The sequence below is a fragment of the Dryobates pubescens genome, chromosome 1 (assembly GCF_014839835.1).
Source record: "Dryobates pubescens isolate bDryPub1 chromosome 1, bDryPub1.pri, whole genome shotgun sequence".
NCBI classification, from domain to species: domain Eukaryota; kingdom Metazoa; phylum Chordata; class Aves; order Piciformes; family Picidae; genus Dryobates; species Dryobates pubescens.
The window spans coordinates 9918674-9944120 of NC_071612.1; the positions used below are offsets into that span (position 1 = coordinate 9918674).

At 44.4% G+C, this 25447-nt stretch overlaps 1 protein-coding gene across 5 annotated transcripts in view; it reads left to right on the top strand.

Moving 5' to 3' along the window:
* Positions 1–1970: 1970 nt before the first annotated feature.
* The window catches only part of MITF (melanocyte inducing transcription factor), a 108009-nt gene continuing 84532 nt past the window's right edge, over positions 1971–25447 (top strand). For 2 of the 5 annotated variants that reach the window (XM_054161254.1, XM_054161267.1), the window contains exon 1: positions 1971–2225. In XM_054161254.1, the coding sequence (XP_054017229.1) occupies positions 2122–2225 (104 nt within the window). In that variant the 5' untranslated portion in view covers positions 1971–2121. Of the gene's footprint in view, positions 2226–2728; positions 2779–25447 lie in introns of those variants that run through there. The other 3 variants (XM_054161261.1, XM_054161273.1, XM_054161280.1) reach the window with 2 other exon arrangements.

Below are 25447 nucleotides of genomic sequence, written 5' to 3' on the forward strand. Positions count from 1 at the left end.
TCTTGCTCTTAAGTCATTGCTGGGAGTTTGGCAGCTGCAGAATAATCTGGGACCTAAATTTCTAAACCAAGCTGAAATCCTTGGGTTTATTTCATCATATCTTGCGCTGCCTGAAATGAGCAGGAGGCCTGGCTGCCCAGGTGTGAGCAGTCTCCAGTGCAATGCCAAGTAGCTTCTGCATCTGAGATGAGGAGAAGTACAGGTGGAAAATACTATTCTCTGATTTACCCAGTCTGCTGGAGTTGGTGGTGCTGCACTGATACAACACGAGTGGGGTCATTTTAGATAAGAGGGATATTATGGAACCGAAATTACAAGGCATCAGTTAACAGCATCCTCAAATGTCCTTTGAAATATGCTGTGACTTCATTTAGTGGGGTCAAAGCTCTGGGGAAATGCCATGAATTAGATTTCCTATGGTGTTTCTCAACTGGAAGGTCCCTGTTAATGTTACAGTGAGAAAAGAGCACAGAGCTGAAGGAGGTTTCTTGCCCTCTGGATTGTAAAGGAGAATATCCTGATTGTCAGTGCTGACACACAGCCCCTCATGAGCATGGGAATAGAGACTAATTCCATCACTCACAGAGGCTTAGCAGACACAGGATGTCTCTGATCCTCAACACGACCTGAATCCCCCTATGCTGAAACCTCCTTGCCCATCCATGTCCTCCTGCGTCAGCTCTCCCTGGGACCTGATGCCTGTTGTGGCTACAACATACTGTGGCAGAGGCTCTTCCTAACTGTGTTCAAAGATTGTCTGCTCTTCGTTTCCTAATCCTGCCAGGAGACAATCTGGAACATGAGGCAATATTAAAAAACTTCTGCTGCAAATAACTGCAAGCCAGCTGGCTCTCATACTTCTAATTTTACTGCACCTTTCTTCACGACATTTATGAGCTTTTGCCAATTTGTAAAGACACACAAAGTTTGAAAGAAGCCTCTCAGAGCTACAGATTGTTGTGCTGAGAACTTATTCTGGAAAGTGCAGAGTGCTGAGATGTGAGTCTCCATCATTTTTGTGCCTGGCAAAATAAATTATCAACAATGTCCCATCTTCTATCACCTCTAAATCTCTGCTGTTTGCACTCAAATCCATCACATCCTCCTCTGCCTAACATAACCCCCATCTTCATATTCTACTGAACTCCTAACAAGGTCAGTACCTGAGCCTGAAGCTGCACAGCACGACATACTGCTGGCCAACCACCGCTAAGTCTGATAAGACTCTTTGCCAGACGTTTTCAAGGGTGCAATGAAAAGCCCCCCTGCCTATATGGTGAAGGGTTTCAAGAACAAGTCTTAGCAGAAGCAGCTTAGGGAACTGGGATTGTTTAGTCTGGAGAAAAGGAGGCTCAGGGGAAACCTTCCCACTCTCTACAACTCCCTGAAAGGAGGTTGTAGTGAGGTGGGGGGTGGCCTCTTTTCCCTAGTATGAAGCGATGACACAAGAGCTGCACCAGGGAAGGTTTAGGCTGGACAAGTTAAGAAAAATTTATTTGCTGAAAGAATGGCCAAGCACAGGAACATAGGAATGGGCTTCCCAGGGACGTGGTGGAGTCACCATCCCTGGAGGTGGCCAAAAAATGTGTGGATGTGGTTCTTGGGGACATGGCTTAGTGGGCATGACGGTGTTGACGATCTTAGCGGGCTTTACCAACCATGTGATGATTCTATGGTGGGGCTGGTCCTGGACAGGGCACGGCTGCAGGGAACCCTGTCCTTCGTTATCCAGCGAGAGCAGGCGTGACGTCACTGTGCCGCCTGCCTGCCGTCAGAGCCGTGTGACGTCAGCCTGGGGGGGGGGCGGGGGCCGAGAAACGGGAGAGGGCGGCAGGTGGCGGGCACGGCTTGGCTGCTCTCGGCTCGGCTCGGCTGCGCTCGGCTGCCCCCACCCCCGCTCTCCCGGCTGACAGCGGCGGGCCCGGCCCGGCCCTTCGCGGCGCGGCTCGGCGGGAATTGTAGTGCGCAGCGGGCGGAGGCGGCCGGGCCGGCCCCGGGGCGGACTACAAGTCCCAGGCGGGGCGGGCGGCGCTGGTGTGTGTGAGAGCGGGCGGCGCGGCGAGGCTCGGCTCGGCTGGGCTCGGCGGTAACCTCCCGTCTCTCCCTCTCGTAGCGGCGACGATGCAGGCTGAGTCGGGAATCGTGCCGGACTTCGAGGTGGGCGAGGAGTTCCACGAGGAGCCCAAGACATACTACGAGCTGAAGAGCCAACCCCTCAAGAGCAGGTGGGACAGGCGGCGGCCGGCGACCCACACCGCCGGGGCGGAGGACGCGATGCCCCCGCGCTGCGGGGCCGCGGCGGCGGCGCGGCGGGTCCCTGCGCTGAGCCAGGCCGTTTGTGGAGGCTGAAATACCCCCACACGCCCCCCGCGCTGAGGGGAGGCATCCTGCGCAGCGGGGCGGCCATTTAGTGCTTCCTGCCATAATAGCGGCGTTGTTGGGCGGGAGGGCGGACCGGGCCCGCGTTATGTAAAGGGCATTGTTGGCCGTGCGGGGCCTCGCTGTCACGCCGGGGGAGCCCCCGCCGGCTTCTCGGGGCGGGGACGGGACACGCAAGGCACCGGCGGCACCTGCCCCCCGGTGACAGCCGCCGCTTCTGACGCCCGTCCTTGTGTCCCCCCGCCGGGCAGGTGCGGCGGCACTGGGGTGGGGTCAGCGCCAAGCTGCAAAGTTGTTGCAAGGTCTTGTGCGTGTAGAGGTGTCTTGGGGTTTTTCTTTCGACTTTTGAGAGGCGGTTTCTTACTCGTTCGTGCTTGGGCACTGAAAACTTTTCCCTAGGTACGTCACTTTCTTCCTGGAGTATTTTCTCGCCGAGATATATGTTTTATTCTTATCTGGAGCGGCTGCGGTACATAGATATGGTTTGTAAAGGGAAATAAGGCAGTGTGGATTTCTCTCCTTTCTGGGGTGTTCGGTACCAACTTTCTGTCATAGTACTGGGGAAAAAAAGGCAAGCAAATGCGCTCCCACGCCTTGAGCATCTACTGTGTCAGCAGTGGCACGTTTCTCCCTCCTCTGCTGCTTCATTCAAAGCGCTCTGGCGGTAACGAACCCTCCATTTCACCACAACGCTCTCCTAAGCAGTACTCACTTGGATCGAAGGTTGTTGCTGCAAGAGTGTCTTGTTTGTAATCAAGTCTGCTGTTAGTCTGTCTTTATCGTCATGGTTTTTAGTTCTGAACAATGCTCTCTCTATGTCTGTGTATGCGTTTGAAGAATGAATGAGAAGGTAAATATTTAAAGGAAACTTGTGCTAAAATGAGCTCAGATTGTGTCGCCTGTCAGACAGACTTCAGAGTAAACAAATGAATTGTTGATCATGTTCTGAATGTTTAAGAAACATTAAAGATGTTGTTGAAAATTCTACCACTGTTTGCAAGGACTGGCAAATGGAGGGCCCACCTCCTGCAGCCTGTCTTCGTGGCAGCGCTCTCTGGCTTTGAATGTTTGGTATTGCTGAGAAATGGTGCACATAGCCAAGGTAACCAAAGCTGCCAGAACTCCTCTGCCCTCCCAGACTGTGCGGGGAAGTTGCCATTGCCCAAACAGTTAGCTGGGAGCCAAATTAATCTAGGGAGAGAGGGCAGTGCAGCAAAGATGGGTTCATCCGTAGTGGTGGGTTCCACCTGTAAGGGAGGCAGCTATGAGACCCACAGGGTTCTGGTCTCAGTGTCTGTGTTACCAGTGGAGTGCAGCAGTTATGGGATAGGTAGTGATAACTGCACCGTTGTCAAATAGCCCTCTTTGCAACAGCTGTGGATTCTAGCTGGCGTGCAGGAGTTGTCCTGTCGTGGTTGTCCACTTTGTAGTCAGCAGTTTGTCTGTGTCTTCAGATAGTGTGGTGTCTAAGCCTTCAGGTAGGAGTCCAGCATTGGAATTTTGATAGTAAATCTGCATTTGACCTTGCACAAATGCCCCAGCTGCCTTTAATTCCTGGGGCTTGATGCTTTGGGAGCAGAATTGCCTAAGTTGTTCACTTTTCTTGGGGAAGCGAATAAAGATACTCTGGAAAGAAGCACTGGACTATTTGGCCACCTTCTGAAGGCTGTCACTTCAAATTTCTTACACAGAATTGCTCCAGTACATTCTTACCTGATACTCTTGCAGAGCCGGCACTGCCCAGCCTTTGGGTTTAAAGTGATCCCTGTGTCAGTCATCTTGACATTCTGGTGGTGCCTCAGGCCAGTATGTGTTCTGATGTTTCTAGGAGGGCTTGTTGGGTAGCAGAGGTGACCAGCTTGCCCCAGTCTGACTTGTGTCCCTTCACACGTACCTGTGCATGCAAGAAGAGTGAGCCCTGGGGGTGGAATAAGACTACATGGTTTCCCTGGCAGATAGCAAACTAACATGTCAACCTCAGTGCAGAGCCTGGGTAGCTCACGTACAGCTCTTACCTTGAAGTAGAGTCTCAGTTGTCTTCCTGGTTTTGTGGGAGATGAAGAGGCAAAGAAGCCGGGACCCCTGCCAGGTCTGCATAAACCTGTCCCTGGAGCCAGGCCGATAAAACTTGATGATAACAGGAGGCAAAAGTTGCTCACAAACCTGTTTGCTTCATGTTGTGCAGATTGTAATCTAAGAGGACTTCTGTGGTCCTTCAGCTTTGCTCAGGCCCAAAACCAGTCTGACAGATGATTATCAAGAGTATCCAACATCACCCTGCTGCTTTCTCTTGTGGATGTAAATCAGGAGTAATTGCACAGCAGTCAGTGGAGTAGCACCAGGTCAGCGTGGTGTAGCAATGGGACTGCGGCCATGGGAATAGCTTTCTTGCCATCTTCTCTGCAGCCTTGCCTGGAAAGGTGCAAACCAGAGGCAATAGCTGATGTTAGGAGATGAGTCTAAATAGCTATCTACTCCTTTCCCTGGTGGGAACTGCTGATTTCCTAGCAACATTCAGGGCTTTCTCTGATCGTCTTTAACCAGAAGAGGTGAGAAGCGTTCTTGGCTTACTTATAGCAGCTGAAATCGTGAGTACATAAAGCCATCCAGCTCAGAAATATGCAAGAATATCCGTGCTCTGAACCAAGAGGAAACTTTTCTTGTTGCCCAGTTTAACTTGGTCCTGCCTGTATTATGGTTCTTCTCTCTGTAAAACTCTATTTTCTTCCTCCCAGATTGTTATATTCTAGAAAACAAGCATCCAGTTAAACATTTCTCCTCTTCACTGTGCCCTTGCAGTTACTCCATCCGTATTTCATAATTCATCTGCAATTCAAAGCCACAAGGGGTCTGATATAAAAGCTTTTTGCAGTAAATACTGTACTAACTTAGGCCAAGCCACAGCTGAATGTTAGAAGCCAAGGAAAAATGTAAGCCCAGCAAAAAGCTTTAATCACAGGGACTGGGGGAGAGTACATGGGGCTGAGATACATCAATTCCAGCTGTATTTCCGAAACTCCCCAGCCTCATGAGAAGTTAGCTTCTTGTGTAGAGCACTGGCTGTGTTTAAGGGTTCTCTGGAATTTGCTGTGGTTGAGTATCTTTGAAAACTGAGAAGATGTTTTGGTTGCTTTGGTTTCTCCAGAGTCACTTTTTCACTGTGGGAGGAAACTGGGCTGTACGATTTGCCAGTAAGACAATGAGACTTATTTTGTTTTCCCCCCTCACATTCATACTTTATTCCTCTCCTCCCATATTTCTGAGGATAATGGTTTTAACTTATAAGTGCATACATTTAAATACGTGTGTGTGTAATGAACAAGGAAGATTTCTTTTCTGATACAAGCAGTGCACAATGAAAATGATGGGAGTTTTATTTTCAGGCAAACAGTTGAAGAAAACTATGAGTTATTACCAAAGGTAAACACACATCCTGGTGTGTTTGCATGCAGTCATGAGGGCAGTGTAGGCTTAACTTCAGTCTATGATACTGCTGATTCTTTGCATCATTTGACTTATTAAAGCAATGTTTTGGGTATCAAACTGATATCTTCAAGTAAGGACTTCGCAGTCTGCCTTTGCACAGGGTGGCTTGAACTAACCTAGAAGTGCCAAATGCAGCAAAAAAAACCCCAAGGGTTTATATTCAATTTCTTGTTCTCTGTAATCTGTGTCCATTTGGATGTTGTGTGACCCACCAAGTGTCAGGAGGTTATTGTCAGTCATTGTAATTTATTGCCTTGCTCTTCATAAAACCATGTTCCTGCAGGTAATTTTTTGCTGTTTGTGCTATTTTCTGTTGCCCTTTCCCAGTCTGTTTATTTTCAGACAGGTTTAAAGAGCACCTGAATGATGCAGTCACTGAAGTATTTTTGGTGGAATAAATTATTAGGAAATGCTTTTAAGTTACACGAGAGTATTGTTGGAAGCTTATTCTTGCTTTATGAGCAAGAGCATTGAGATGTAGAGTCTGTCATTATTGAAGCAGTGATGGGCTTGTAAAATTCTCTTCATTCCTGGTATCCAGATGCTTTTTTTGTGTGTGTGTGTGTAAACTTTCAATATTTTACTTATATGGGCTAGTGCCTTATCCCTTTCCAGTTAGGATCCTCTGCAAAGCATTCCTCATTTCTTCCTCTTCTGGTGCTCTATTAAACAAGCCTTGATTTAGTTAAAACATCCCTTTTAATACGCAGTGTTTGTTGAGGAACTATTAATTTCACCAGAGACACACATTTTTGAACCCTGTACTTACTCTGGAGCCAAAGAGGACTTTTCTAAAGTGCCTTAGTCTGCAGATGATCAAATTTAATTTTGTAAATGAACTTTACAGCGTGATTAAATTTGAACTTGATTACATTAGGCTTCTCAACACTGAGTTTGTGCCTTATTGGAGGTAGTCTTTTCATATTACTGCTATTTATGGATCTTGTTCGAGTGTTTTATATTCTGGTTGGGTTCTGCAATGCAGTTTGCTCAAGCTACTGCTTATATCTGTTCCAGTTGTGCAAGAAGTGGAAAATATCCTTTATTTAGAACAGGTCACATGTGCTTGCATCCAGGAACCGCGTCTCAGGGTGTCTTAAAAAAAAAAGAGAAAATGTATCTTGGAGGAACAGATTTAAAAAGTTCCTGAAATATTTTTCCGTCTGGTACAGAGGAACATTACATATTTTAAACTAAAAGGTAATAATAGCTGAGTTTAAAGTGCTATGTAGGCTAGCCCTGCCTGAAGTCAATGATAGAAGGCTTAACCGATGGCAGTGGGAGTAGAGTTAAGCCAAAAGTATGTCTCTTTGAAAGCTCTGGTAACGTTTCTGTGAGTGAGTCAATAATCCCATGTTTATTCTGCACCTCAAATTCACTTGACTGGGAAGGAAACCCTTGCCACAGCTTTTAGTACTTTTTTTATTTTTGCAAACAGCCTTTAAAGGGAAGGCTGCAGTTGGAGTGTCTGTTGTATAAACATGTGGAGACAATAAGCGGTGTTTCAGTTCCTTTGCGCTGGGAGTGGGTGCTGCTCCTTGTCTGCAGCGGAGCATTTTCCATGGCAAGAGATCCTCGCTGACCTTTTCTCTTCTGTGAAACTCTGACTCTTGTTATTTGCAGTAGGCCTTTGCTATTTAGCAAGGAAACAGAAATAGCCCATGAAATCCAGTTCAGCATTTGCTTTGATACAAGCTACTGAGCATCACCTTTTTGCTCCCCTAGCCTGCTTCCCTTGGGAGGATTTTGTTCGGCTGCCAGGCTGATCAGAGAGTGCACAGATATTTTGAGCTGACTGCACTGACTTTGCACCTTTTAGCATGCACATGTATTTTCTTTTTGGTTTTTTTGGACTGCTGGCTGTATTAGTTGTAAGTACACATGCACTCTGCATGAAATAAATCCATACCTTTCTGGCAGGCAGGAAGCTTCCTGAGCTGGCTGCTATCGATTTACGGAATCCAGGTGATAATTTGAATCAATGTTTCTTCTGCCTCTTAAATGGCTGAAAATAAACAAGTGCAGCCCTGCTCAAGGAAAGCTGGGATGCCCCTCATGCTGCTCATTATTCCTGTATGTAATGCAGGTAATTTCACAAGTCTCTGGACCAGAATTTTGGGGCTGCTGTGAACCTACCAGCTGTCATTAAGAAGTTGGTATGGAGCTTATTCTGCGCTGTGTATGTTTTCATTTGGCACTTAGGGTGATGCACTAGAAGGCCTTTCCAGCACAGTGGTAGGCAGTATGCTAATTTCTGCTGTACTATTTGGCCAGAATCTAGAAATGAAAACAGAAGAGACTTGCAGATGTGCTGTTTCATAAACAAATTCAGCCTCTCACCATGATCTATGATTAAAAGTTTAATGAGAAGAAATCTGTACAGCTGCTTAAAAATGAGGGTACAGGAGAAACCTGTTTTGACACTTAATGATCTGCCCTCCTATTTCTAGGCTTGCTTTCCAAAGCCACACACTTTAAGGCTTTGAAAATGGAACAGGAGGAGTAATTTTCTGTTTACTTTGCTGCTAAAAATGGGAATTGCCTGGTGTCTGTTAATTGTCTTCTGAGAACGATCTCTGTTTCAGTGTTGAGACCAAAATAAGAGTCCAACTTCCTTTAAGCTGGTGAGGCTCTTGGCCATTATTGTCTATCTTGTTGTATTTTGGATTTGAAAACTCTTTGAGATAGATTGGTTACAACATTTCTATTTGGTGAAATTCCCTCTCTGTTTTGTATTATTTTTGCTGCAACATAGAAAACATGATTAAGCAGCATGGCATGGGAGATTTTACTGAGCAGTTAACTAGTGCATCCCTATCATTATACTAAACCTGTGCTTATTTATTTATTTTTGTACTACTTCCTGCAACTAAACAGTAAGAAGATAACCAATGGCTTGCATGTAGCTTTGCAATTCATTTCATACTGGGAAAAAACAGCATAGGAAAAGGAATATCGTTGCATATTCATAATGTAACAATGCTACTGCTTTATCTGCAACAGCTGTAAAAAAGCTTATGCTGCTTTAAGTGTCACGATTGAAGTATTTAGGCTCACTGGAACCAAAAACTGTAGCAGCTCAGCCTGTCCTCCAGCCCATCTCCGAGGCAGAAGTTACATGCAGTTTTAGTTGTTCGGCATGACAAAAGTCTGCTTGTTGTAGATGGACACTAGCAGTTTTGGGGTGCCTTTTAAAGGGCTCTCCCTCTGTGTCTTTGGCCAGAATTTCAGCTTGCTGCTTGCATAGGCCCCATTCACTGATGTCTGTGGGCTTCACCTGAAAATAAGCATTTCAAAGAGAACTTAGGAGTGGCCAAGTGAAAGAGGATGGTGTGGGTATTGCTGGTACAGGCACAGAACTGGTGAAATGTAATAAGGAAGGCTTGCAGTGCAACTGCTAGCTAATACTGTAACCACTAATAGTGCCTTTGCATCAAGCTCAAATTTTCTGGTAACATCTCTGCTGCTGTAGTGTTTGTGTTAGCAACTTTCTGCCAAGCATGCAAGCCAGGGGCTGGTGGCTAACAGCCTTTTTTTTTTCATTCCTTTGGTGGTAAGTGCTCATGTAGAAACTCTTCGTAGGCTCCCCCTGCCCTGACCTGCTGCTCGCAGCAGCTGCATGGACTGGACTGGCAGGTTGAAGGGTAAAAATGTGTTTCTGTGCTATATAATTACTTCTTCCAGCATGAGCCAGCAAAGCTGCTTGCTGTGATGATTGTTACGTGTACTGCTATGTAAAAACAGAATGCAAGTTTAATGTAGGGTTCAGGCTAGTATTTTAATGTTATAATTAACAGGCTCTTAACAATAAACAAGCTTGTTGTTGTTTTGGTTTTTTTAAATGGGTTTTCATGAGTATTACTCCTTTACAGTGTAGGCAGACATGCATTTGCAGATGTGGAGTTCATGAATTCTGTATTACTTGGAGAAATGAGCATCAAGAATGAACAAACACTGTTTTTTTCAGACCCTTTTACTGTAGAAGAGCGCAGGTACAGGGTCAGGCATCTGGAGACCTGTCCTGCAGGCTGTAGGGATATTTTGGTTAAGGGAAACGGTCATATTTGAGATGATGCAGCAGTTGCCATCTCTTGGAAGAACTGGATTCATCTTTAAATGCTTCCCAAAACCTGGTGGTCTACTTTCACAGGTACGTTGCACTTCAGTTTGTGCATCTGTTTAGACACAAAATGGGCATAAACCCACCTGAACTCGTTGCTTAGGCTGGGTGAAGCATGCTGGGGTGTCTGGTCTTCACAGACTGTCCTGTGAAACTGCTCGTCAAGAGACTGCTAATATTGCAGGGAGTGGGAAGGAGGTTTGCATCTGTTCAAACCAATAAAGGCAAGCTTCATTTGTCTGTGTGCAAGGATCATGTGCCTGGTTTGGCCTAGGGTTATGTAAAATAATGTATTTGTGATTAATTCTGAGAGAAAATGACTTTGTGGTGAAAATCAGTGTTTTGGATGCCTGGAAAGATGTTGATCATCCTTGAGATCTTTAAGTGCTGGAAGCTTGTTGAGTTTAATGTGTTTAAGGCATTGCACCAGTAACAGGCAGTGTGTTGTCAAAGCTTGCCTGTTAACCCTGGGATGCTGAGACACCCTTTCTTGTCTTCACACTATGTGGCAACAAACTGGTCTGTGCGTGGCAGAAACTTTGTAGGGTAGTGGCTTTGGGGTCTGGAAACCTGAGTAAAGTAGCAAGGAGTGAGAACAACTGAAATGCTCCAAATGAAGACAATGGAGACAAGGAACAGTGATTGTTGCTGATCTTACTGCCAGCCATCCTCTTGTAACAGGTAAATGTGTACAGAAAATAGAAATTAATGTAGGCCTTTCTGGAGGAGAAGCAGCTAGCTGGAAAGCTGGGATGGAGATAATCAGCTGGAAGCAGGGAAGATGAAAGCAGGCTATGGAAGCTGTCAGATGGAGAGAAGGAGGGAATATAAGCAAGTGGGGGTTGTGGCCTCAGAGCTTCAAACTGGGAAGCTGAAATAGGACTGCAGCGACAGAAAAGGATCATTGGGATATGCAAGTGGGAGGGCCTGGCTGAGCATGTTTTGTGCACATTTACTATTTCATTTTCAGGCTTCTTTGGACTTTATATAAAGGAGGAGAGGATTTGTACAAAATATGACTTAATTTGGAAGTACCTTTTCTGGATGTGTAATGTTCTGCATGGTAATGTGCAGCTGTAAACCCAAACTAGGAATATAGAGGTACAAGGCCTTTTTATAATGCTGGTGGATTTCACCCTGAATGAATAAGAGTTGCAGCTTGAGGGAATGAAATCAGAATGATACTGAGATGTGTGAACATGGAGGGAATGATCTCACAGAAAAGCAAAGGGGAAAGCCTCCTATGGGCTATTCATTGGAAGCTAGAAGGAATTCAGGGGAGTGTGGGGCTCTTGCAGAGGGTCCCCTGGGATGCCATTAACTACTGTGTTTGGGTTTCTGCTCAGTCTAGCAGGATTTATTTTATTTGTGCCAAATATTTACAATTCTACCTAAGCTCAGCCACGCTGAAGGCATGTTCCAGATGTCAGTATGCCTAGAGAAGACATAGGCATAGCTCAGAAGGGTTGCTGGGATCATTTATTTGTTTATTGCTGTTGTAACATGAAGCTTGCTATCTGATAAATAATTATTCCACCCTTGGAGAAGGCACATTGTAAATCTGTTAAGCTGCTCCTTTGTTTGTTAGGTTTGTGCATAATGAGTTTGGAATTTAAGATTAGTGGTATGCTGTGCAACTGCTCATTTCATGACCTCATCCTCCTGCTCGGCTCGCCTGCCTGTCCACCTGTCACATCCTGTTGGGCACCTAGGGCTATATTCATAAGGGGAACTTTGGTTTAGTGTTGCATCATCTCATTTCTATGTGTTCTGCTGCCTAGTGGAATCAAAAACCCCATTGAGGTAGGTTTCTGGGTTCTTTATAGAACACATGGAGGAAAGGTGGCTTCAAAGGCTTGTGAAAACCATCATGCGGAGTTAGGGGTTGCCTGAGTCTGCCAGAGAAGGGTGTAAGAGGGTGGTGTTGATGTTGAACACTGTCCCTTGAAAGTTTGGTCTAGGTGAACTGTTTCTAAACCTTTCTTGAGCTGGCATGCCAAAGATAGGCCTGCCCTTACAAAGATGAGAGAGCAGGTAGTGTGCTGTCCTCCTATGCTAGTTTTACCCACTTGGGACACAGAAGTCTTGAGTTCCAGTCCTGTCTGTGACTCAAACCTCAGGACTGAACACATCTACCACTCCTTGGAGTGCCTGAACCATTAAACCATGGGCTTTTGAAGTACCTCTTTTGCAGAAGCTAGTCTGTTTTGCCCTGTATGGTATTCATTGAACTGGTAGGGGCTGGGGTGGCTTGGTGTAACACAAGCACGTGAGCATTTACCTGGAATGGTTCTCACTCTGCTTCAGAAAATGGCGATTTGTACAAAGTGGAACAGCTCTACCACGAGGCAAGGAAGATGTGCTCAGAAATCAGATCGGTTTTGGCTCCCATCTGTTTCCAAGGTAGTTGTCCAAATCTCTGTAGTTGAGGTCTCAGCATGAAATATGGAAACCTGCTTGAAATAAAAGTGGTGATATTTGGGGCACAGGTAGTTGGATGAAGAGAAAACCATCTTTTGGGTTATAGAATCATCCTGAATTGCTGCAGGAAGGGAAGGTGAGAAAGTCGAAGGGTGGTATGGACGATGTGATGGTAGTGATGGCTGAAGGGCCTCTTGGTGGTGGCTGTAAGGGGAAGGTCTCAGGCAAAGGCAGATACCAAGAGTGAAGATAAGTATATGTTATTTCTTAAGAGCACCTAATTTTTTAGGAATGTGAAATTCATGGTACAGCAGGAGAAGCCTAAATCTGTGCAGAAGTGAGTTACAAAGAATTAGTGAGTAAGGCAGAAGAAGAAATAATCTTGATCGCAGAGTTGTGTTTTGGTTGGTGGTTTGTTGGTTTTTTTTATTTAGCTTGTTGCACAATTTAGAGTTTCAATCTAGTTGCAAAACTATTCTGCAAGTCATAATTTGGTTCCCAGGTAATACAACTTCTGCTGCTTACTGTTCAAAGCTGTGCTGTAGCAGCTGTTAGCCCTGAAGATGCTGTGGGCCAGCAAGAACTTTCGGCTTTTCAAATGTTGAGTGAGGTAGAAAAGTGTGAAACTGATCTGTCTGTTAGGTGGATGCTGAAGGTGATGGAGCTGCTCCTGCTGGCTGAAAGGGGCCTGGTGCTGCTACTACACGTTTGCAGAGCTGGGGAAAGTCTTTCTTACAGCCCTTTTGGTATTTCCTAAAGGAATTGGACACACTACATTCACAGCAGCCTCCTGCTTTCTGAGAGAGATCCCTCTGAGTAGGCAGTAATTACTGTCTTTCCAAAGGAGTCCTCATTTGTGGAGGAGACTGTTAATTATCCCTCACTTAGCCTTTCTAATGACAGTGCTTGTAAGAGTTGTGCTGGGGTGCCATGATCTTCAGAACACAAAATTTCCCTCCTTGGGGTCTGCAGCGATCTCTTGATCAGTGATCTTGGGGGTGTGTACATTCTTGGACCTCAGGTGAGATTTTTAGGGACTTGCTCTTTGAAACTCTTGATCATTTGGCCTTTTGCCTTGCAGCACCACTTGAGTCTATAAATAGACCTGCAGAGGAACAGGTCCAATGATCTTGTGTTCCCGAATGCCATTCTGCTGTGCCAAGTGTTGCGCTGCGTACCAGCCCAGGGAAGGGAGCGTGGTGAAAAAGGGTGGCTCTTGCAGTGAGCTGCAGCCTGGAGCGCCTCTGACGGTGGATGTGGTCTCAGCTGGTAATCCCACCATTTTCATACTCGGAGATCCTCCTGCTCACCCTGGGCAGTGGAGCTCCTTTAGGTAGACACAGAGAGAGGCCACATGGAAGATGACAGGTACTGCTCTCAAAGGATTGTGAGTGTCAGTGTGCTGTTGTTATGGAGCAGTGTTCAGCAGATCATGGGGATACTCTTGCCTGTGCCATCCTGGCTGATGTGGAACACCAGCAGTACTGCAGGAAAAACATTGAAGAAGAAATGCTTTAGTAATTTATTTATTTTTTTCAACTTTTTTTACAGCTTCTCCCCTGCTTAAGCACTGCATTTACTCACTGGCCTGTTTTCTCATAATTTTTGGGATGTGCTGTGAGCTGGGGAATGGTACTGGTTTGTGTGGTTACCAGTCTCATCCCCTGTTATCTGATAACTCCTGCCCCGTTGCTATGAAACGTTTTAGTGAGGTGCCGTGTAAAAGGGATTCATGAATATCTGTCTGTAACTGCAGAGAGAGATTTTTTTTTTCCATGGCTCATCTCTTGCTGGTCTTTCTGATCAGTTTTCTAATCCTGTTGGTGATGGATTTGAATGATTTCTGGTGTTGTCATACAATTATCTGATGTTTTCCATCTGCGATTTAATAGCTTTGCTTTGAGGTTTATTAAATAACACTGTGCAGAAAATTACAGTATCTATCCGTGGTGTCTCTTTTCAGTGGGTTTAGAGGACTTTCACAGCTCTTGAAATTCTAATTCTGTAATCACTATTTTATCTAAGACAGTTCCCCCTGTATTTAAGAGCTACAGAATCGGGCTGTGCTTTAGAGAAATGCTAAATTTGGCTGCTTGCAGAGTCATCCAAAGTACATGAGTTGTTCAGTAGGTGCTGTTTGGCTCCTTGTAGTGCTATAGGGAATGCTGGGCTTTGGGGGCTATGTGATGAAATGCAGTTCCTATGCAGTAGCATAGGAGAGGAAAAAAAATTGTTCCAACTAGGAGCTGTGTGCTTTATTTGGTGGCACAGTTGCAGAGCACCTCTGGCAGCAGAAAGACAGATGCTCTAAAGCTGTGATTGATTGTGTTGCATTTCTGCTGGAACAAAAATATAATAGGCTCAGCATTTGCACTCTCCACTTGTGTATTGTTTTCCTCTTTATTTTGTGTATTTAGAAAATGCTATGCTCTGCAAACTGCTGGTTTAGTGTTTTCTGTGGAATGAAAACCATCTGGATAATTTAATCGAATTTAGTATCTAAGTTTTCGGTAACAGGCTCTCTTCTGTTTCCTGGAATCTTGTTAGACGAAGATGAGAACTTGACTTAAAATTCAGGAAGATACTTACGTGCTGGTTTATGACCTGGAATTTTAGAAACAAGTTGAGCTTGTTTAAAGTTGTAGAAGTAATCAGCATATTAAAATGATACATAGTCTTTCCCAAAAGCATTCTTCCTGAGCTTGCCATATGCTTTTATCTTTCTTCCCTAATGCACTTTGAATCCTTGGCATAGTGGGAGCTGCAAGCTAAAGAAAGCATCTAGCATTCATGCCCAGGCTTCTTTGAAAAAGATCTGGCTCTAACACCAGCTGAAGTTAAGCATATGTTTAAAGACCTCCCTTGATCAGTCCTCCATTCACCAAAATGCTGCCATGTATTCTTTATTCCATAATTCTAAGTAATTCAATTTGATTTTATACTCTCATCGTATCCCTAAGGCTGTAACAAACACAGGAATGCTTTACTCTGACCCAGCAAACCTTAAGCATGCGAATTGTGCTGCTCAAGACTATTTGTGCTTGAGTTTCAGTTCATGCTTTGAACAGGTTGGGTTGGGAGGAGAATATTCAGCATAATGCAGGCTGCAAAATCTGATGTGCTTTTGAGCCTGACTGTGGTTTTACATACATTCCGCTTTCATTGAAATACTACTTAGAAAAATAAAAACCCCACCACTAGGAAAAGGTAAATCCATGATCTTCCCAGTGTGAGATGCAGAATTAACTGACTTTCAGTATAGCCAGTTTAACAAGGGAAAAACACTATCACTCAAGTTTTTCCCCTGAGAGACTTACCTGCCCATTTAGTTTCTGATGTCCTTTTGATAGTGTTGGCTTAGCAGTTCCTTTTTTTTCTGGGCACTGTGTGTTTTCTTGGTTTTTTTGTTTTGTTGGCATGTTGTGTGTGGTGGTTTGTTGTTTTTATTTATTTATTAGATGAAGGAAAGTGCTCAGGTTCTTGTCACTGGAAATTTTTAGGTGTTTGAGAGATGGGTAGTCCCATATACAGATGTTTAAATCATGAAGAACAGTTCCCTGAGCACTTGTGTGTGAGCATGTCTTTCCCCTCTGCAATAGCAAGTGTCTGCACGACTCCTCTGAAGGGGCTGTATGTGACTGCAGCTTTCTGAATCCAAACTAGGTTGTTCTCAATGTCAAAGCATTGCTAGTTCAATACTGGTTGTCACATGGACAGGTTCTGAAAGTTTTGGAACACTGTTACTTCCCACAGTCTTAAATTTTTCCCAATGGCTATGTAGAATCACAGAGTCATTGAGGTGACACCTCTGGAGATCATCTCATTCATCTCTGTTACTCATGTTGAGTAGGTTGCTCAGAGCCACGTCTCTTTAGGTTTTGAGTATCAACAAAGACAGAGACTCCACTATTTCTCTGGGTGACCTGTGCCAGTATTGATTCTCACAGTAAAAATGTGTGGGGTTTTGGTGGTTTCTTACATCAGCTGGTTTTAATGACAGTGGTGTGCACAAGATGAAGTATGCAGGAGGCCACACACCTCCTCCCAAAGTTGCAGTCCTCCAGCTTTGCTTTTTTAACTAAGGCAAGGGAATTAATTTCTTACTTAAACTCTGGCAGTTTGTCCTAGAAGTGATTAATTGTGCAAGCATAGTTAAAAATCTGGTGGGCAAAACTTCTTCACCCTTTTCAGTCTTGTCTCAAAGGCCACAAGGTTTTTTCCTTCGTTTTGATTCAGCCTTGTTTGACACAAGTTAGTTTTTTGCCCTGTCATTCCCCATTGTGGGTGGATGTGAAACACCCTACAACATAATGTTCCATTAAATAACCAGTTCAGCTTCAGTGCAGAGGTTGTGTCCAGTGCTGCAAAACTCTGGTGTTGTTTGTGCAAAGCATTTGATAGATGTTCATTGCTCATGATGTTATCTGGGCTGTTTCACATGTATAATAATTCCACAAGACTGTTGACTAAAATACTCCAGTTCTTTGATGCACCAGCTCTAACTTGCCTGCTATGAATTCATACACCAAAGTCAGAATTACTTCTAAAACAGTAAACATGAACTTTGGCCGTTTCACGCTGGGGTAATTGTAGAATCAGTTTCTCAGAGTGCTGCACATGAAGTGCCTTATTGTAGCCTGTGTCTCTGCTCACTGGGGCAGGTATGGTGTGCTTCTGCCCAGCTACATTAAATCATTCCATATGGAATGGAATAATCTGAGCTTTAGTCGGGACTGGTGTTGCCTTGGCTGTCCTGCATCATGCAGTTGTCAAGGACTGCAGTCTTGTAGGTGACTTTTGGCAGCTTCAGGGGCAAACAAACTGGAAATCTTGCAGAGTATGTTCTTTAGCATGAAGAAAGTTTACTAAGATTACTGGAAAAGTTTACTTCAGAGGTGCTTTCCAGGATAAAGAAGTGTAGCAATTGCATACAAATCTTTAGCAACACTGTCAATAGCAAGGAAGAGCGCAGTGCTATGGCATGCTGTAGCAGTCTTACTTGATTCACTTGGTACCAGACATAGAAATGAACATGTGCTGACTACACAGACTGCAGTTTGTATTTTCTGAGGCTGGTTCATTTATCTGTAGTGTCAAGCTCTAACGTGTTTGAGTAACTGGAGCTGACTGGCAATAGCAGAACACCAAGTATAGAAAACAAACCATGTTTACTGCTGCAGACTCTGTTCCTTTTTCTTTTCCAGTAACTATTGAGAAATAAGCAGAAAGTTAAGGGTGCTTCCCCCAGAGTAGCTCTTTTTTGGGAAAGAAACTTGATTGCTTACTGTCATCTAGAAGCCCCAGCAAACCTGAGACCCAGTAGACTCAATTATCTTTCTTAATTTAAGTTTATGGATGAAGTTAGTGTCTGCATTTATGCAGTGCTGGGCTTTTATCATGTAAGTGAGAATGACTTTGAATGGTAAACAGGGTGCAGCAGTATCAGGGTGGTGTGAGGCTTAGTTAGGTGTTTGGTGCTTTAGTGACAAAATTAATGTCATGTGAATTCTGGATATGGGCAGATCTTGCTGGTACTTTTTGCCTCTACCTGTCCTACCTGCAGTGAGAGCTCTTTTTACCCATCACTTCTGTTTGTCTCTCCCCTTGTTTATTCTAAGGCTTAGCAGTGTGTAAGGCAGATGAGGAGAAGCTGGTGGGGGGAGAGGTCTGGACATCTGCTTACATCTCAAAATGCCACCTGAATATCTCACTTCAGATGCAAGATTTGAGAGCAAGAGGAATGCTGTCCTCTGTCATCTTGGTAAAACGTGGGATCCTGGGCGGTCTTATTCACACTGTGTGAGCTGGTGCTTGAATAAAGCTGTTGGGGCAGTTTAACTCTGCAATGCTTAACTTCAATTAAGTTGTCAGGCTTAGCATTGCTTTAGGCATTAATAGAGTTTTACTCTCACTTAAAAATCTGGTTTAGTAATTAACCTCCATTTTATTCTGGAGTTCAGAAGGCACTCATTTAGTGCAGCAAATCTAATGTCATGTGAATAAAAACATGAAAGATATTTAGTAGTGAGAAACTGAAACAAGGTAGTGGAGAAATTAGATTATATGAAGTTTAGAGAGCTGTGCTAGGTGCTGAGTTGTTAGTGAAGAGCATTTTGAAGGCACTGCTTTACCTCTGCATTTTCATGGCTAGGGAATGTACTGAATTAAACTAGGAATTAATAACAAAGTTGGCATTTCTGTTGTGGCACACAGACTTCTTATTGCACTTCATTATACAGCTTTTCTGAAATCTGGATATTGAGTGGCTGTGAGAGTACAACTGCCAGAAGCTGTGGGGTTTTGAGAGGCTGGGAGAGAAGCGTACGAAGATGGAGTGACCCCTAGTTCAGCTGGGTGAGACAAACCAATAATTGAGATCTCCTGCTCTGTTGTAACTAAAAACTGAACCCAAACTCGAGCATGTTATGCTGAGCTTACTGTTGGAGAGAGAGGCACAAAAGGATGGTATGTGGAAGGAGAATTGTACCTGCAGGCAGTGGAGTTACTTCACAAAAATTGGCCTGGCCTTTGTGATTGATTTGGTAGCATTCCTCATGTTGCTGTGCCGATATTTTATATCCCACCACAGCTGTTACTGTTAGAAATAAAAGTCATCTCCATCTTTCCTGGCAAGAGGACTGTTTAACTACTCTCAGCACTGGAGTATAGCTGTGACCCACTGCTCTGCTCCAAGAACAGACCTCCTGCAAAAGGAAGCAGGTTTAATTTTCTCTAGCAAGTGTTAGGCTTATCACACATATGCGTGGAATATGCACCAGCTGGCAAGTGCCATGCTTTGCAGGACAGGACTGCTAACTTCACTCTGGTTCATGTGGGCTGATTTGCCTTTGAGTATAAGGCAGCACAGGCCTGGAAAACTACGAGTTTCTGCTGCCCAGGGGTTTTGGGTGACTGCAGGGATAAGGGACAGCTTTCCCCTTTTCCACTGAACATCACATGCACCAAATGTTGTTTACGCATCCTTTTTTTTTCGGTCTGGGTATCAGGCTCTATCGAAGAGTGCCAGTTCAGAATGTGAACACAAAGGCATCTGCAAAGCAGTACTGTCTGTCATGCTTTTGCCCTGCGACATTCATTCTCACATTACAGTCCAAATCTACCAATTCTTTGGTATTGTCTACTCCAGTAGATTTCGGAGGTGAAGATGCGGGAGGCTCCCACGTCCTTTAGAGCTTACGTATGTGGAATCGGAGGCTTGGTCTATCGTTTGAGTGATTTAAGGGAAAAAATAGCCTCTTATCACTTACTTAACTGCTTTATTTCCAGAGCAGTAATGTGGGGTAAAAGTTCACCTTACGAACTTCGGCAGAAGGACTCTGCACTGCATGGGGTGTGGCTTCGTGCTCCCCCTGATCCCCTCTGGCTGCAGGCTGCTGCTGGAATGTATGGCAGTGCCCATCTGCGCCTTGAGTCCTGCACCCTGTGAAGGATCTAGCTGTTAAATTATTGCAGGAAGAGTTGGTTAGCTCGCTGATTCAATGGGAACCCCCTCTAAACTCCTGTATTTTCCATGTGTATACAGAACTGCCTTGTACCAAGGCCATACGGTTACCAGCCCCAGCCCAGGGGAGGGTTGGGAACCAGACTGTGGGAAGGCAGGACTCCTTCTGTTGCAGCTTGCATTTATGTGGGGTTGGATGGTAAAAGTGATGTTCACGTTGTATAGTTGCTGGCCTGTGGTTGGTTTTCTGTATGCAGCTGTGTTTTGCTGTCTTAAAAACAGCATTGCAGTAGAAAATGTGGCAAGAACTATGCTTGTCACCAGTCAGTGGCATCTTTACTAGAGTCCAGTCTGATGACTTCATATGTCTGATTCTTTACATACTGAATCTTTTAAATGAATGAGTAGTAATGCCAGTGGTCTGGTAACCTGCCAGAGCTCTTCCTAAGCTTTATGCTTACTCCATAGGAACCGTGTCCCAACTGTGCTGGCTCACTGAGCTAATCATCTTACAGCTCAAGCATAGTTTAGTTAATTCTGTGTAATAATTTACTGATGTCAGCTATACTGCAGTAGTTATCTGTGTGCAAAGTCCTGGTTTGTAGCAAACATGATGTAACATAGGTGAATGCTAACCTCCCTGACCATGGACTAAGCTAAGCTGCCTTAGTACACGTTGGCTGTGGTCTAACAGCACACGTGGCTGCCCTTGCTGTTCAGCTGCTGAATGGTAACGTGTTAAGCCAAGGTATTTTCATCGACTGCTTGAGTCCTCCTGCCAGCATTGAGACCTGGAATCACTTGCATTGACTGCAGCTGCAACATCCAAGTCATCCTGTGTTAATCTGTTTTCTGTGGGAGACAGAAAATGTAGATAATGGATGCAAGGATTAAATTCTTCCAGTGTGTATCCACTGATTGTAACTGCGGACTAGTTTGACAGGGTTCACTTCTGTGTTAACTTTCAGAAGACAACATGAAGCTATTATGCAGTTACTACCCACTCCAGGATCTGCACATCAATTAGGAGAGGCTGCTTACTCATGCTCCTCAAAAGTTGTGCCAAAATAGCTATTACATTATGTCAGAGCCCATATTTTCATCCTGAACAATTAATCAGAATATAAACCTTGTTTCTCCTCAGCAGCTTTGTACGTAGACCTAGGACTTTGAAACAGGGTACTTTGGAGCTGCACTGGTTGAAGAGGGCTCCTTGCTATGTAGTTGGCACATGTCAGGGAAATTATTATCAGTTGTGATGTTATTTTGCCAGTGGTATATCTGAGAAGCTCCAACAAAGTCTTCTGTAAACAGCTTTTGTTCTGCATGTTATGACTTATTCTACTATATCACTTAGGATCCCAGCTTGGGACCCAGCATCTCGTGCTGCTGGTAGGTGCTGCGTGAGCATGAAGGAAGGCTGTGGGCTGCTTAACAGCAGATCTGGAGTCTGAGAATTAAGACAGGAGAAGCAGATGGCTACAGGGGGAAACAATGAGGCAGAGCTGTCAGTGTGGTGAGAAGGAGTCCTAGTGCACCCACTGCCTCTCTGTTGGCAAAACCCTGGTCGGCGTCCTGCCCAGGACACTGCTTCTGAGACACGCTTGATTAGAGTGGCAGGTCTGCTTTGGAGGTACCTCTGGGGCCCTTCCTTTGTAAACAGAAGAAAGAGCTGAGCAGATGTGGTTGGAGGAATCTGGTAGTGTTGATGATCAGCTTGCAGCTTTTCTTCTGTAGCATCAGGAATCTGTGGTTCTGGAACCCCAACCTTGTCTCATTGGGTAGTTGGTAGTTCATTGTGGCCCAGAGATTCATGGTAACAGAGCCTTGTCTGTAGGCTCTCAGTTAAGACATGCCATGCTGAGGGAGCAATGTCTGTGGAGAAGCAACAAAACCTGTTGTAACAAACCTAGAAAAATACGGCCTTTAGTGATGCCTCTGGTCTTAGACAAGGACCTGGAGATGTCTCCTGACTTCCCAGTGTTTCCTCATATAATAGCTGCCTGGTAGCGCTATACAGGAGCTCCTTTTTTTTCCAAGGATGAGAAAGGGCTCAAATGTTGTGGCCTGAATGATTAGTGCAACACACACCTCGGAGGAGGATTCTGTAGGGAAGAACGTGCCGTTGTGCCCATGGAAAGGCTCAAGGCTGCTCTGTAATTCTTGATCCTCGTTCCCGAGTTTCTGTCTGTTTTGCCAAATGCCTTGTAATGCAGGGAAAAGGATAGCTTGGAAAAGATGGGGGATAATAAAAATAGAAGCGCTTGCTCCAGTTCCTCCATATGTTAATGGCTGGATTTACAGGCAAGAGATTCCAGTAAGGTGTGCCAACAGTGAATACCTGTGTGTGCTGCTGCCCTCTTTCCGTGAAAAATCTGTTTGGGTTGGAGACAAGGATGAAGTCATTGCAAGTGTTTGGTAGCATTGTGAATTGGATCTGTGTGATTTTTATTAGAAGAAATGAAGTATTGTAATTCCTGAGGTACTAGCAAGGTTCTTGCTTTGGAAATCTTGTCTTGCTTGCCTCTATTTCTTCCCTATTGGAAAATTTATAGAAAGTGAGTAACTTTGGCACATTGGAAGGCATCTGGAAATAGCTAGAGCAAACTGAATTACATAGTATGTTTGATAAAAGCATTTCAAAGTCTTGCTCTAGGGAAATGGAGAATGGAAGCCTGGAAAAAGGTTTAATAGGAAAAACATACAAAGAGATTAGGGTTCAATAAATAGGAAATTATAGTATTTTCATAAAAAACAACCCAACAAAACCCAGCAAACCACAAATGGTGATTGAATACAAATGCTGAGCTTTCAAAGTGCTACCTAGCCTCTTGGTTTATTGCCTCTTCTACCAGTATGACTTCAAGATGCAGACCACTTTCTGTCATTTGACAAAATACCTACCTGTGGAAAAGAAAACTAAATTCATTAAATGTAACAATAGAGGTTTGTAGGGAAAGAAGTAAGTTTAAGCAGGTAGTTACATTATGGATTTGTCTGCTGCAGGAGGCTGTGGAGATAGGTGGTACTAGTAGGTTCAGAAACAAATTAGACAGTTTCATGGACTAAACTGATGCTAAAGGGAACTGAACTGGAGTTGCTCTGTCCCTGGCTGTGGATGCTGGGGGATTAGAGGGGAAGCAGAGCATAGATAGTAGGTGGGTTTGCCTGCATTCCCATTGGAGCTAGGGTGCTGAGCTGGGTAACCAATGAGTCTGCTTATTCCATGCATTTGCCCAGTACCTGGAATTGGTAGCACCTGGATTGGGTACCAATCAGCCAAGCTGTGGCAGGCTGGGTGTCTAGTTCCTTCTTTCTCTAGTTATTTCAAATCCAGGAACAACTCATTGCAGTCTGGGCTAATGAATCATTGCAAGTGCTTGATGTGTTGGCAGCTACATGTCACCCAGCTTCACACTCTGTTCTGCTGCCGTAATTTTAAGAAACTATTGGAACACTGCCCTCCCTCCAAAAAAAGTATATCCAAGGATCTGGAAACTAATGTATGCAATCCTCCCCCAGTTTATTTGTACCAAGCTGTTTGGGTAGGCCTTGATATTAGTTCTCTTAGCTGCAGAGCAGATTTTAGTCAAGAAGTCAGAAGCTTGGATGTCACTTACTCTGAGTGGATAACTGAGTCAGTTAATCCAGACTTGATGAGAAAAGCTCATCTGAGTTGGGAGAACTTGGTTAAGGACATGAAAAGGACATCTCCCAAGTCTATAAGAAAATATCTATATGGTGCTTTGCTTTAAATGGAGCATTAGTCATGATCCTGTCAGTCACGTTTATTAGTCTGATTTAGTGTTTATTTAGATGTCTCTCATGCCAAGCTCTGTTCATCTCTGCATGTATGGGAGACTTGTTTATTCTCCTTGTGTGTTAGTTTAGTTGTTAGATTAACTGAAATCTGAACTTTCATTAACTGTTTGTCATATTTTTGACTCACAAAGTCCACATCTTGATGTGCTTCTGTGTGCACGTTAGAACAACTTTGTCCAGTACTTCTAAAAGCCTTTGGGGGTGATCTGTTCCCTCAGTATGAGGGGTCAGTAGTAGTTGTACTTCTAGTAGAGAAGAAATGTGTAGTTAGTAAAGTGAGTGGTCCTTTCCTGACTGGGTACTTCATGGACCTTTGGTTTTTCACCTCGCATCCTTGCAGCTTCTTTACCCTTTGATGTTTGAGGCAGACCACAAGTGTCATTGCAGGTGAGTCTGGCCAGAGGAAGAGTCCATTTTATAGAGGGGTAAAGTCTTACCTGGAAACTGTGAATTAGGTCTTTCCTTCAAATCCAGGGGAACAGTCTCCTTCTCCAAGAACTTAAAACCTTTTCCAGTATTTGGAAAGCTGTCTGCTCGCCTCTGCAAGTCCTCCTGCCTTTTCTTCTCCATTTCTGCAGTGTCAGGAAGAGAAAATAAATCCGTAATCCATGTAATATTCTAAATATAGAAGTGCTAGTTTACAAATGAGAAATCTTTCTGGTGGCTTCAAAATGGGTTTTGTAATAAAAGGAAATGTATCTGACACTGCCAGAATTTACAGTCCCACCAGAGGCTTGTGAAATAACTGCGATACCAAACATCCTCCTGGGCTGCAAGGGAGCTTGTTGACGCGTACGGGTTACTGAAGGGTATTTCTGGCTGTTGCCATGAGGATGGGTTAGCAGGAAAGAAATACACTCTTTGCAACTACTACTGTAGGGCCCTGGCTCTACCATCAGCTTTTTAAAAGAGCATTTTAATAAAAGGTGATTAATGAGGGGGGTGTGTGTCCTTTAAAACATTAAGTACCCGAATATTGCCCCTGAGTGTCAGGAGGAAGAGGCTATGAGTAAGTCTGTTGTAAGTGGTGCAGACAAACGCTGCTTTTGGCTGTTTAACTGACTGGAAAACTCTTTTACTGGAGTCTCTGGTACTTGCAGGCTTGCCTTTTTCTATTTTATTTGATTTTTCCCCTTCCAAAAATCCTTTCAGGCTTTGACCTCTCCACAGCTGCTCTACAAATAAAGGTCCCAGTTATTCCCAGGTGGGATAATGACTTTTTCATGTGGTCACTTGTAAAGTAAGCATTGCAGGAAGGTGGTGTTGTCTTCAGGTGACAGTTAAACAAAGATTGCTGTCAGCCATTTGGTGAGGTCAGGTTCAGCTACTAGTTTAGAAAGAAAGTTTTCCCTGTTCACTACTCCACTGTTTTGACTAGGACTCAGCCTAGTACCGTGTGAGTGCTCTTACTGCCTTTGACTGCTTTATTTGTAGCAATTATTTATAGGTGCGCCCAGGGATCCTGTTCTGTCTGGTACACAGAGGCATAAGCGTGAAGAAAAGTTACACTAGAAAGTGTACTTTGCTGTGGAGGCGCTGCAAATGTATCAGGGAGCCCAGCAACCCCCTAGTTTTAAAGCCGTGGTTCTCAGCCACATTTAGACCTGTGACTGTGTAATCTTCTGTGGGACATGGGGCTTTGTTCTGCCTTTTGTTGTGCTTTTAACTTGCAGGCTCCTAATGCCCGTACACCACTGGCTATTGTTTATGAGCCCTGCCCTGGGGACCACAGCTCCAGGCTCTGCTTCTTTATACCC